At 40.6% G+C, this 13,264-nt stretch overlaps 2 protein-coding genes across 4 annotated transcripts; one reads left to right on the top strand and one right to left on the bottom strand.

The window, feature by feature from the left end:
• The first annotated feature begins 46 nt into the window (after positions 1–46).
• LOC118810285 (uncharacterized protein KIAA2012 homolog) lies at positions 47–782 on the top strand. Its single transcript, XM_036573922.1, has 2 exons — positions 47–425; positions 543–782. The coding sequence occupies exons 1-2, from the start codon at positions 274–276 to the stop codon at positions 715–717; spliced, it is 327 nt and encodes a 108-aa protein (XP_036429815.1). The 5' UTR covers positions 47–273; the 3' UTR covers positions 718–782.
• Positions 783–1,490: 708 nt separating this feature from the next.
• On the bottom strand, positions 1,491–10,555 carry carf (calcium responsive transcription factor). Of its 3 annotated transcripts, none has more exons than XM_036568204.1 (15): positions 10,301–10,533; positions 9,438–9,590; positions 7,853–8,014; positions 7,564–7,675; positions 7,278–7,407; positions 6,758–6,839; positions 6,389–6,578; positions 6,054–6,174; positions 5,800–5,943; positions 5,445–5,708; positions 4,129–4,285; positions 3,946–4,015; positions 3,055–3,167; positions 2,328–2,643; positions 1,491–2,112 (listed from the first exon to the last, which is right to left on the bottom strand). In XM_036568204.1, exons 2-15 carry the CDS (start codon positions 9,555–9,557, stop codon positions 2,018–2,020), a joined length of 2,076 nt encoding a protein of 691 aa, XP_036424097.1. In that variant the 5' UTR covers positions 9,558–9,590; positions 10,301–10,533; the 3' UTR covers positions 1,491–2,017. The 3 variants fall into 3 exon arrangements, with proteins under 3 accessions (XP_036424097.1, XP_036424105.1, XP_036424112.1); XM_036568212.1 differs by having other exon boundaries at positions 10,396–10,527; XM_036568219.1 differs by lacking the exon at positions 9,438–9,590 and having other exon boundaries at positions 10,396–10,555.
• Between the last annotated feature and the right edge of the window lie 2,709 nt (positions 10,556–13,264).

Genomic DNA, 13,264 nt, shown 5'->3' with positions numbered 1-13,264 from the left:
ATCTCTGGTGGCCAAAATCACAGCTGCCACACTTTCAGAAGTGCTGCTGTGTGCTTTACTGTCTATCTGTGTAAAGATCACCTTCTCAAAGACCTGCATGTGTGCCAGCACAAGATAGAAGATGCATGAACGTGTAACAGTAGGGTTTTTTATACACGATACTCTACAGTGAAAATAAGAATTTCATAACTATGAATTTGTGTAGCTGAGTTAAAGCGCAGGCAGCAGGAGGAGGAGGCTCAGAGGGAGCTGGAGAGGAGGAAACTGCAGGAGATGGAGGAGAGCGAGAGGCTGGAGTACTTGCGTAAAAAGCAGGAGGAAGAAGAGGAGAGGAGGAAGGCTGCGGAGGAGAGGAGGAAAGCAGAGGAGGAAGCAGCAATGCAGATGGAAGAGGAAGCCAGACTGCTAGCTCAACTGACTGCCAAGTACTTCACATTTTCAGTTCTCCTTTAACTACAGTCTGGTTCTGAAACTCTTCACAGTCTCTGTCTAAAGATAAAGATGTTAAAAATATATACATACTGCATATTTCCCTCTCACAGGCAAAGGGCAGCACTGGAACACCAACTCAGGTTTCACCGAAGTCTTTTTGTAGAAGCAGGGGGTCTGGAGCAGACACAGGATATCTCTCGGCCCTGGGTTTTCTCCTACTTCAATCTGCTGAAGTTACTGGGCTTAGCAGAACCTCCAGAGGAGCTAGTGAAAGATGTGCTGTGATTTTCAACACAACTTGTAGTATTAAATGTAGTATTACATCATCATATTAAAAGCAGGTAACTGTAGTTTTCACTGCCTGGGTTTTTTAAACACTTACTAATACTAATGATAATTTCTGCTGTTTTCTTGGGAAAATAAGCATTCAAAACAAAAAAAAAAGCATACAAAACACAAAAAAAGGAAAGCCAGTCTGGATTTCCTTAGTAAACACTTTTGTTTACAGAAGCGGTAAAAATAATTGATGAAGTAAATAATGAAACATCAGTTTATCCAAATTATTTAAATCAATAAAATTCCATGCACACACAAAGCATCTTACCTCTTTAGCAGTTGAGTTGTGGTCATAAATTTTTCTGCTGATAGGAAATCTCAAGGAATCCACATGATCACCGTAGCAAAAGAAATAGCATAATAAGCAAGGACAAGTACATTATTACATTAATATTACAGAAAAACTGTCTTACCTTGTGTGGAACAATCTCTCATTCCACTGGCAGTCATTTCATCCTCATCTTAACATGTGTAAAGAATATTTGAAATGCATGTTTCAAATACATGCCATTCACATGGAAACATATGCTCTGAATGGGCTGAATGATTAACTGTTTTTATATCAAAACTCCAATTTGAAAGCACAATTTCCAAATCGTAAGAACTCAAATTGACTTATAAATAAAATTCAACCTTGGCAGAGAAGGCACAAGTACAGCATGTGATCTAATTTTGATTTTACAAATCAAATAAGCAAAATGGAAACAAAGCACTGCAACTGATTATAATAACTGGTTTACTGATTGCGTAATCAGCTTTAGCTTGCAGAACACAAGTACTTCATTTACAGCAATTTACAAAATTTACAGCAATTTATCAAACATGAGACACAACCAAAAACAAGCAGAAAATGCCAACAAATACATTAAATATATAGTGCTTGAACAAATAAACAACATAGTTCATCAGTAGTCACAGACTGATTTGGGAGCTCTACAGATTTGGGGCTCACAGCTAAATCTGTAGAGCTTCTTCAGAGTCATCTGAGAGAGACAAAAAGCAAAGAAATGAAGGACATCACTTACGTCTTAGTTATTCATTTCTGCATTTAATACACATTTGGTTTTCAACAAACTCAAACTTAATAAATTAATACAGTATTCAAATGAGAAAAAAAAAAAAACTGGAAACATTGCATAGGTTGCCATGTCCCGTCAGTAATACAGTGCAGTTATTCAGTCCTCCTCCTTGATCAGTTTCATTGCAAAAAAACAGCAAGATCCGAGTCTTCACTGGTCTTGTGGCCGGCCTAGCCTTGGTCTCTGGATTGCTCTGTTGAAATATCTGTAGGTTTCACCTCCCTGCCCTCTTCCACCAGCGTCCGTTCCAGTGAAGCACTTAGCGCTGAACAAGACATAACAGTATTTTAAGGTTAACAAAATAATGTTCTGAAGTAATGTTTACGTTGTGGTGACATCAAGATTCACATCTTCAGTGCATTATAAATGTTATCACTATATATTGTATTTATTGTGTGTATTCTTGAAAAAAAACCCTTATAGAAATAAAATATGACTAGGCCTCAGCAGTATTGTAGCAGTACACGCTCCAGGTCTCACCTATGCTAGATGGGTCCACTATCTGCACTGGAATTGTCTGTCCGTCTTCCAGTAGTATCTGTGTGACGTCCCCCTCAGTACGCCCGGTCTCCAAGGAGGAGATGTTAACCAGCTGACCCATTTCAAGCAAAGCACCAGGCCCAGGAACAGCTGTAGCCTCTCCAGCAGAGGAGCTAGACTGCAGGAAGGATGAAGGGCTCAGGAACAGAGTGTGTGGGTTTAAGGGGTTTGAGGAGTCCATGGGCTCTGCTTCTGAAACAGGCTGCTGCCCAAAAGAGCCCTCTGCTGGACACATGGCTGGTTGCAGCTGGACACCCTAAAGAGGAATAAACACATATCAGCTACAATGATATAACATATTTCTCAATGAGAACATCTAATTAAATACAACAAGGGTATTGAACTAATATTCTGCAGAAGTCAATCATAACGGCAGAGGTATAAACTGAAGTTAAGGGAAGAGCCTAACAGTATATTACTCAAATGTTTTCCAGTTTATCAGACTCTATTACATTTTTTCCTCTCTAAGATCTAACTCCAATAAATATCTGAAATCAAGACTAATGAAGCTACTTACTGACTATGTTTAGCAAAGGCAATGTCTGTTGCTCCTGTAAGCATTACAGAGAATATGCACAAACTACAGATGAACACTAACGCTGCAGCTGTGAATATGTGTGAAATCCCGGGTGTACAGTCAGTATTTGTACAGTCAGAAAGCATTTACCTGCAGCTGTGCAAAGATCTTGGGCTGGACGGAGGTGAGAGAGCTAAAGAGCTGAACAGCTTCAGGAGAAAGAGTGTCACCGCCTTCTAAAACTCCTTCCTCCTGTGAGTTCACTGAGAAAGGTAACCAATGACGCTTCCCTTAACTTTTTAATGTAGTTAAACGGCATATGTATAGCAACAATTGATGGATGGACATTAAGGGAGAATTTCGCCAATTTTTCATGATTTCTGCATAATTAAATGGCTAAAATGTAAACAAAGTCATTCAGAGTGGTCTGGAGTGAAATGCTCTGTTCTAGAGAAACATACCCTACCGAAGAGTTTAATACCTATAAAAAAGCTCCCTCACAGAAAGATATTACATGAAATGGTAACGAATACACTCCATGATGTCCGAGACACTGTTTTATGATGGTTTTATTACAATGTTTTTGCCCAAAACATATTTTCTAACACATTCACTGCAAAGAGAAACTTGCTTTTTAATTTAATTTTTTTATGAATTTATCACCGTTTTACCATTATCAACATTACATATAAAACTTTCAGAGTTTTCAAAAGTTTCAGAAGGTTCACTGGTGGTTTTGGATAGTTTGGATGGCTATATTTGTGTTGTAGACACAGCAATCCCTGGTTTCTGTCACCACCACTGTAAAGAAATACAGTATGTTTCTCTGAAATTAATCACTTCAGATTAGACCACTCTGAATTATGTTGTTTAAATCTTAATAATTTGCAATTAATAATGCAAAGCTGGAATAATTCCCCTTTAATAAACATATTAATCTAGTATTATTCAAATGTTTTCCTGCTGCCTAGAACCAATCAGATTCTAATGACTTCATGAAGCATCTGTAATTAAGAGACACAGACTTATTTGATCATTTACCATTAACAGGGGCAGGGGTCAGTGTCAGGGTCACAGTCTCTGTAAAGAGGTTCTCATTCTCTGCCTTCCACTGTATGGAAGAGATTGACAAGAGAAATCATTATTAGCCTTTATAAAAATCCTTCAATGCCTTTCCTGGACTAGTCATTCATAAGCATTGCAGAAAGTATGTAAAGTCCACACCTCTGATCCCGGGGAGGCCAGTGTTCCCTCTGGCAGCTGCAAGCTCTTCTGAGCCTCGTGCATGTGGTTCTTGATGTCATTTACAGTGGGAAAGTAACACAGGTTGTGTCTCTCTGGTACTGCGTCTGACTTGAACATCTCACGTTCTACAAACCTCCTGATGTAGTGCAAGAAAAAAATGTATTGCTAGTGGCTGTAAAACAGGTAGATGTCAAATTCTAATCTTGTAGGGCCAGAGTTTAGTGGCTTTCTTGAGCTACACAGCATATTAGGTACAACATCTGCCTTAATGCAAACTGCAACAAATCATGTCATGTGACTGTGGGGCATGGTACAGATCAGAAGCATTTTGAGCACTAGAATGGCCAAAGCAAGTGACCTTAAAATAGGGGCAAGTGATATGGCAAAAATATATCAACATTTTTAGGCATTTCCCCAATATACAATATGAATTAAAATATTTAGGTTTGATAAGTAGAGACACTTATGATATTTCATATACTGCACTCAAAAAAATCCAAACAGGTCTAATTATTAGGGATGCACTCTGTAATAATAAAAAAAGCAGTTGATAAGCATATAGTGACGTAATGTGATGCAATGTATCACGATAATGATAAATATTGTCATATGGCCAACCCCATCTCATAAGAAAGTATGTCCGTAGACGGGACAGGAATATTGAAGACAAGTGGAAAACAGATTTTTCTGTTTTCCATAAAACAAGCTGCAGGGTTCCACAGAGCCATTCTTTTTGGTAAGAACAGTACAGGCTGATGACAGTGCGATGAATGTCCTGGCATTAGGGCCACGATACCTAATAAATAGCTAATAAACACTTGAACAGCATTATATATCTGAACATTGTTGCTGACCAAGTTTATCCCTTCAAGACTACAGTTCATCTACACTTAGGTAGACACTTCAAGCATGAAAATCCACCATGTCATAGGGCACATTTTGTCACTGGATGGTTTCAAGTGGCCCGAAGTAATACCTGGATCTCAACTATATCGGCCATCTTTGAAAGGAGGTGGAAAGGGCTGTTAGTGCCAAGATTGCAGCCCTCCACTTTGTACCAACTGTGCAATTCTACTTATTTCTGCATGGTAACACATTTAGCATCTTATAAAATCCTTTCCCAGGTGAACTGAATGCAGAAGTGGGCCAACACACTACACAATAGGTGCAACTAAGAAACTGCCAACTGAGTTCAGCAAGTGTTCTGTCTCCTTCCAAGATGAAAGTATGACACAAGTGCTTTAACCGGCCTCTAACATTCAGTCCTGGCCACTGAATGGTGTTTCCAGTCATACCTGAGATGTTTTCGGATAGCATAGACCTGGTTGCACCCCTGCGCCACCAGCTCACGGATCTTCTCAGCCACTAGAGGGTGCAGTCGAGACGGACAGACATCCTCCTCTTCCCCATCTTCCTCTACTTCTCTCTGCGCTTCCTCATCTTCCTCATCCTCATTGTCCTCCTCTGGAAAGCCAGGCTGCTCAGGGGGTGGCGGTAGGACTGCTATGTCTATATCATGATAGAGGTGAGCTTTCTGAGTAGGGAGCTGAATATAATACCTGTTTAGTGAGAAATAACTATTGTGAGTGTGGAATGCAATAACACAGTACATGTTAACAGTGGTGTGTGATTTAGAAATTATCCTTATACCGTATGACACCCCCAGTATCCCACAGTTTCTTCTTTAGGTTGAAGAAGGCCTTCTCTTGCTCTTGCCGTACTACCTTCTTGTCCACTTTGGGGTCTACTGGAACCTTATACTCAGGGAATTTTTGTACTTTCTTGATATATATTCTGCAGGAAGAAAAGCTTAGCATGAAGCACCTTGCACTGTATGTATATGTATTCACCACATCAAAAACATAACAATAATAAAGCAATTTGACTGAATTTACTTTATGTACCTGGCAGGACAGGTAGCTTTGTAAGAGGAATTTTGATTGGCTTCTTGCACAGTGCCTTTTTTGGGCTGGACACCTTTTCTCCGTGGTCCAAATTGACACTCCATCACAATAGCTCTACTTCCTACAAAAAAAAAAGATGTTTAAAAAAAGACACAATATAAGATCACTTTTTGTGCTTAGTGGTTATACAATGACTAAGAAAACACACACATACAAACATATATATATATATATATATATGTGTGTGTGTGTGTGTGTGTGTGTATGCAAAATGTTTATTAATATATATGCAAAAAGGTCATTAACTGAATGTTCAAAATTAGCGATGCACTCACCTGCATTTACAAAGGGAATGCCATCATAGGGCACATACTGAGACTTCCACATAAGGCGAGTGGCAGGCTTGGCTGGCGAGGGTGACTGACGGGTGCCAAACACGGAGTGAGTGTGCTGCTTATGCAGAAGCAAGACAGCTTCCAGCTCCGCCTCTGTGTTACAGTAACCGCGGTACGAGTCACCAATCTTCTGCTCCGCACAAAACAAATTTTGAAATCAAGCACTTACAGCATTAATCAATGTATTTACACAGTAAGCACTTGTAACACACAATCTCATGTGAACTACTAACAGCTTAAGTATGTAAAAAGGCAAATCCAGCATATAGTTTTAATTTTTTCCTGAGAACCCTTTTTGTTCTGATGTACCTCACAGCTGCGAAGTCTCTTTGCCCAATTTGGTGCACCTGCTGGCAGAGGCTTCACTGGAGGCACAAAAACATCTGGAGAACTGATCACAAGTAAATATTATACATTAGAAGACACAAGGAAGTCCTTTTAGTGCCAGCACAAGAACAAACACAATAAATAGAGATATTTTTTGTCTCCTATCATAAGAATGTCAAAAGTAGAGAAACTTGATTTAATTGCATGAATACTGGTGTAGAGTTTCAGTTAGATGCTTAGGATTAGGGCTGCCACCCATCCAAGTTTCTTGACTGTCCTGTATTTTGGTTGTTTATTCAGGAAAAAAAAATTATTACATTCCCAGACACAAAATGTATTTTTTATATAGTAGCATTCTTTCTCTTGAAGTTTAAACTTCTATTTTTGCTTCTTTTTACCTAAAAAAACATAGGCACAAGTGTTTCGTAAAGGTGCAGGACATGTTTAGGGGCTAGGCAGCACTGCAACACAGCTGAGAACATTAGGTCAAGACCAAGCCTACCTTATTGTCTGAGTCTTGATGGCTGTGAAGCTTGGAGGTGCTACTGTGGTTAAAGTGCTAGGGCTACTGTCACCAGTAGTTACAGCAGGGCTTGGCTTGTCTTCTTGACTGGGTTTAGCTATACAAGTTCCTATAATAGAGCACAATTCCACAGAAATATGTCATTTTATATTTAAGCTTTAAAATATGTCCTCAGAGGCACACAGCAAACAGCACAGCATGTGATACTGCAGCAATCAAACTGATCAAATCAATATTATTAACACTTCAACACTCATCGGTTTACCTCTCGAGTCCGCTGTATTTAACACTTGACCATTGGGCAGCAACAGTCGTGTTGCTCCAAGATGGCTGGATGGAATAACATACAACTGCCCATTCTGTGACTGCCCAATCACCTGAGGACAACATAACTAAATTAAGAAAAAGATGCTGATGATAATCTACAGTTACTTGGTAACGAATTCTTAAATAATTCTTTAAATAAAGTATCAATATCTTTACTACAGCATGGTTTTAGACTACTCTTCTCACCTCTGTAAAACCTCTCAAACATTTTTGTGTTATGTTCTCACCATACGTTCACACTGAAGTGGCTGTCCATTTGGATCAAAAATGACAACACTGCTAGTTTCGAGTGGACCTGCAGATGAATTCTGAAAGGCTGCAGGACTCTCTGGGACTGGAATTATGGATGTCTCCTCTTTAAGGCGTGTATCTGTGCTTTTACGCAGCTCCTGTAACACAACACAAAATGACTGAACACAGACACACTCAGCTGCTGCTGCTACCTGGCAATTCCTTCAGGGCTCCAATTACTGTAAAATCATGTGACACTAACAATTTACTTTAGTCAAAGCCTGTAGAGACATAACAGCTGGTATACCTAGCTGGGCTGTATATTTTGCAAAAAAATACACTATATGAACAAAAGTACTGAGACACCAACACATTATTCAGGAGCTTTTATGTCATCCCATTCTAAATCCACAGGCCAAAATACGGAGTTGGTCCCCCTTTTGCAGATATAACAGCGTCCACACTTCCGGGGAGCTTTCTACAAGATTTTGTAGTGTGTCTGTGGGAAATTTTGCCCATTCATCTAGAAGAGCATTTGTGAGGTCAGACACTGATGTTGAATAAGAGGGCCTGGCTCGCAATCTCTGTACAGTCAGGTTCTTCCACACCAAACTCACCCAGCCATGCCTTTATGGACCTTGCTTTGTGCACTGGGGCTCAGTCATGCTAGAACAGAAAAGGACATTCCCCAAACTGTTCCCACAAAGTTGGAAGCGTACAGTTGTCCAAAATGTCTTGGTCTGCTGAAGCATTAAGATTTCCCTTCACTGGAACTAAGGGGGCTAGAACAACCCCTGAAAAACAACCCCATATCATTATCCCTCCTCCATCAAACTTTACAGTTGGCACAGTGCAGTCAAGCAGGTCACATTCTCCTAGCATTTGCCAAACCCATACTTGTCAATCAGACTGCCAGATAGAAAGGCGTGATTCATCACTCCAACATATGTTTCCACTGCTCCAGAGTCCAGTGGCAGCGTGCTTTACACCACTCCCCCACTTTGTTTGCCATTGTATATTTTGATCCTAGGCTTGTGTAAAGCTGCTTGGCCAAATTGGAAAGCCATTTTGTGAAGCTACTAACACGCAGTTCTTTTGCTGATGCTGCTTCCAGAGGCAATTTTGAACTCTTTAGTGAGTGGTTCTACTGAGAATAGGCACAGGGCGCTTTAGCACTTGCCAGCCCCACTCTGTGTTTGCATGGTCTACCGCTTTGTGGCTAAGCTGTTGCTGCTCCTAGGTGCTTCCGTTTCACATTAATAGCACTTACCGTTGAACAAGACAGATCTAGCTGCACAGAAATTTCACAAACTGTCTTGTGACAGAGCTGGCATCCTATAACAGTGCCATGTTTAAAGTCACTATGCTCATCAGTATGACCCATTCCACTGCCAGTGTTTGTCTATCTAGACTCCAAGGCTATGTGCTTAATCTGATCCACCTGTTAGCAATGAGTGTGGCTGAAAAACCTGAACTCATTCATTTGGAGGTGTGTCCCAATACTTTTGTCTAAATAGTGTCTTTGCACTTGTCTTTAAAATACTGAATGATATCATGATAGTACTGATCGACTGGCCTCACCAATTCCGTTACACTCTCAGAGGGTTTTGTGCTTTTTTGCACATTGCTGTTCTCTGCAGCACTGAAGTCAGCTTGCTGAAATTCACAGGCTTTTCCCACAATTCTCTCTTGCTCCTCCATATTTTATGTATATATCAGACATAAACCCCCAGCCTAAATCAAAGAAGAATTAGAAATGTTAGTACTTGTACACAAAACTGCATGCTGGATAGGATTACAGTACCAAAGAAAAGTTAAGTTGAATTAACTAGGTGTGCAGAGAAGACAAGACTATATTCATTCTTAGGTTTTTGAGAGATGAACTATGTTGTATCGAAATGTTTGTGAGTTAACATTAATTAATTACCGATTATGGGCGACATTATACAGGCAACCGAGCTATTAAGAAGGGGGTGCATCTTATGAGCCCTTCCAGCAAACTGCTGTAGTTAATTATCCATTATGTAGATTCTGCTGGACGGTTACGTTACATGGGAAAGTAAGGCAGACCCATCAGCTGTTACTGAACGTGTCAATACGTTAGCTAACTTAGCTAGCTGCTGGTGAAGTAAATGTGATGTGGGTGAGTTCATGTTAACGAAAGGTGGGCGCTGATGACGAGGCTGAAGTCAGCTTCTTATTCGCCAGCTCCTAGTTCGAATTTTCCCGTCCCACCTTAAATACTGCAGTAGTAACTGCTGCACCATTTAAGGTGGAACAGGAGAATTGGAACAAGAAGCGGCTTCAGCTTCGTGGCGCTGACTTTTGTCTAGCTGGTGTTTCATCGGAAAGTCTGCAGCGGAGCACAGCTAAAGACCAAGGTTTAGTTAGGTTAGTTATTCCACTGATAAAAAGAATTCATTTATTAATAGAGCCAACAACACCTTCATTTCTCTGTCTTAACGCCATGTTGTCCTGCTGAAAGCTAGCTAGCTAGCTGGGGCGGTTTAAAAAATGACTTCAAATGCCATAAAAATACCCCCACGCGAGTGTCCCGCCGCAGAGCTGAAGCCCGCCTGCAGTCCATTTAAACGGAGCTGAAATCCAGAACGAGTCTGCTCAACCTCGACTTCGTCCAGCTCCCCTTCACTCCGACACACGACGAAACGCGGAATCACGTGAGCTTTATGGCGCTCTCCGGCCGCCGTACCTCGGATGGCTGAGTGGCTTTGCTTTGGACTGACGTGCCAGTGTTTTTGTTTTTGGCGATTTGCACAATTATGTGAATAAAACATGCATTGAATATGTTTTGTCCGGTTTGGGGCATCTACAGGCAGAGGCTTCAGTGGAAGCACATGAGAATTGAAAGCAAAAATTAAAGATTTACCAACATATGAGCTACAAGTACTCTATGATCATAAATATTACAATTTAGAGGAAGAAATGGAAACCTTTTAGTGTCAGCACAAAAGCACAGTATGTACAAGTGTAGTACAGTCGAAGTGCTGTTTTTGTCTACTATCATGATATTAATATCACAAATTAGAATTAATAGAAAAACTTTGTGTGTAACTGCATATTGCGTTGTCATTTAGATCCTTAAGCTCAGCATTAGAGCAGAAAAATATGTATTACAGATTTTTCTTCAACAGCATTGTTGAGTAATATTACACGTATCCTCAAAGGAACATCTATGGACTTCATTTTGTAGCAAAAGTAAGGCCAACCACTGATGGAAAATGGAAATGTCTGATGGCCTGTATGCTTTTTCACCACTATGGGGAGACATGTTCAAAGGAGCTGTCTTAAATGTTTGTTAGCTGTGTTTAAAATCTGAAAGATATTAAAAGAGTTTTGAACTATTGGGTTACACTTGGTTATCACACTGCTCGAGAGGTGTAGCTGGTGGTCAGTATGGGGGGGTTTCTCTTTACAGTTACTGAGAATGATTCCTTTGCATACACCCTGTTTATTCTTTGGGCAGGAAACCTCTGTCTCAGCATTCTACCAGCAAAAACAGGAAAAGATTGGTGGAAGCGCTGGACCTGGAGAAGTGGTTCTGTGGATGACTGTGTTGAACCAGCTGATCCTTTGTCAGGTCTAAACTAACAGCACAGTGTCTGGGCTGAGCCTGTAACAATGAGGGTTGCACGCTCAGGGCGAAGGGAAAAAGTGAGGAATCTGGGCCTGTAATCCCAGGCTGGGAGTGAGGCCTGTCCCAGACTGACCCACAGGCTGAGAGATTAGAGAAAGAATAGCTCCAAGGCTGAGAGGGGAGCTTTCAGAGAGGGAGACAGGCAATCTCCCACAGCCTCATACATACAGCACCTTTGATGTAAAATGGCATTGGGTCATGGAGAGAGAGGAAGAGGGGTGAACAAAGAGATACAGTGTGTGAGAGTGTGTGTCTGTGAATCCCTCAGCAGAGATATGAACTATCTGTCCAGGGCTGTTTCTGAATATTTGGAGAACCTAAGAAGCAATCTACTGTAGGCCTCCCATCCATACGAGCCATATTATTTTGCATGTAAGAATAACAGAATTTATATTTCATTGATTTTGACCTGGACAAAAGTTTAATAAATGTTAAGGTTAGCATCATAAAACAGTAAATAACTAGGCTATATATAGGGCCCTTATATTAAACTAAATAAATTTAAATGGCATAAATACAAATTCTAATGTGTGCATCATTCAAACTTTGTTGAGTTTTTGGAAACTGTCTTCACTACTCACTGGGCCCTTTATGGGGCACTAAAAAACTGCTTATCTCTTTATAATAAGCAAGAAACAGCCTTGGAGTTAGTGTAGGGGAACTAGGACGGACATAGTTACAAAAGCAGTTTTAACAATGTATATCAAAAAATGAGAGGCATTTTGGTCCATTCAGTCGAACCCCTTGCTGTGCTAAACACATGCCAGCTCCAATTACGTGACCTGGCCTTAAACTGCCTACCCTCCAACCCCCTCCCTGCACATTTCTTATAGGCAGACCAAACAGTCTGGGCTGGAGATGTATGCATGAATAGAGTCTGGTCAACATGTGCCCACGAGTTCAGTCCATCTGCCTGAAGCACTTCCCCCATCTCACTTAGCCATAGTTCAGTTAAAAGTTCTGTTGTTTTATGGGTTTATGTTATGATATATTTCTTAAATCTTTCATTTGTGTTGTAATGTAGGATGCTTACTGTTACGCAGCTATTAGGTCAGTGGTGACACCTTGTGTCTGTGTTGAATGACTGGGTGCAAACTGATATGGCCTGCTGGGTGATGCCTGCACAAGTGAGCTGTGGGCCATCCTGAACAGGGCTGCTGTAGGTGGGGGCATGGGGTTAGGTGGTGACTGCGGAAAAAGCCCCTGTTTGGACAAGGCCTCTACACTGTCCTCCGTGTGAACATTTTTGTCCCTACATTCACAAAAGCTCCCACAAAAGGGGGGGTCAGGTCGACTACTGGACACTGGCTGGAAAGCTTGCATGACTGCACCGTTTCAAACATCTTTCAGCCATACCCACACTCTAACCCGTCTAACACCCTCACGCATGCACAAGAGCTCGCTTCAACAACAGCTTCAACCCGCAGACTGTCACTGTAGCCCAGTGCACTCGCTGATCTGAACTCTGTAACACTGTAGACAAAGCGTTACACTACTGAGGTCAGCACGCAAGGCAAAAGAGATCACTTTAATTATGTTAAAATCTCGATTGTCTCAGCATGTCTTACCATGGCAGTTATCACAGTATCACAACTGAAGGGCTGGACAGGAAAAGGACATCATTTTAAATTTATATTTTTAAAAAATATTAATAATTTTATTTATTGTATTTGTGATCTATTTTTTCTTTTCATAAATTAATTGATTTCAATTTTAGATGTAAATTTAATGTAATGTATAATGTTATTATTAA

This window comes from Colossoma macropomum, unplaced genomic scaffold (genome assembly GCF_904425465.1).
Source record: "Colossoma macropomum unplaced genomic scaffold, Colossoma_macropomum, whole genome shotgun sequence".
In the NCBI taxonomy this organism is placed as follows: Eukaryota; Metazoa; Chordata; class Actinopteri; order Characiformes; family Serrasalmidae; genus Colossoma; species Colossoma macropomum.
Note: the sequence above shows the minus strand (reverse complement) of the source record. Positions and strands in the feature narration are given on the sequence as shown.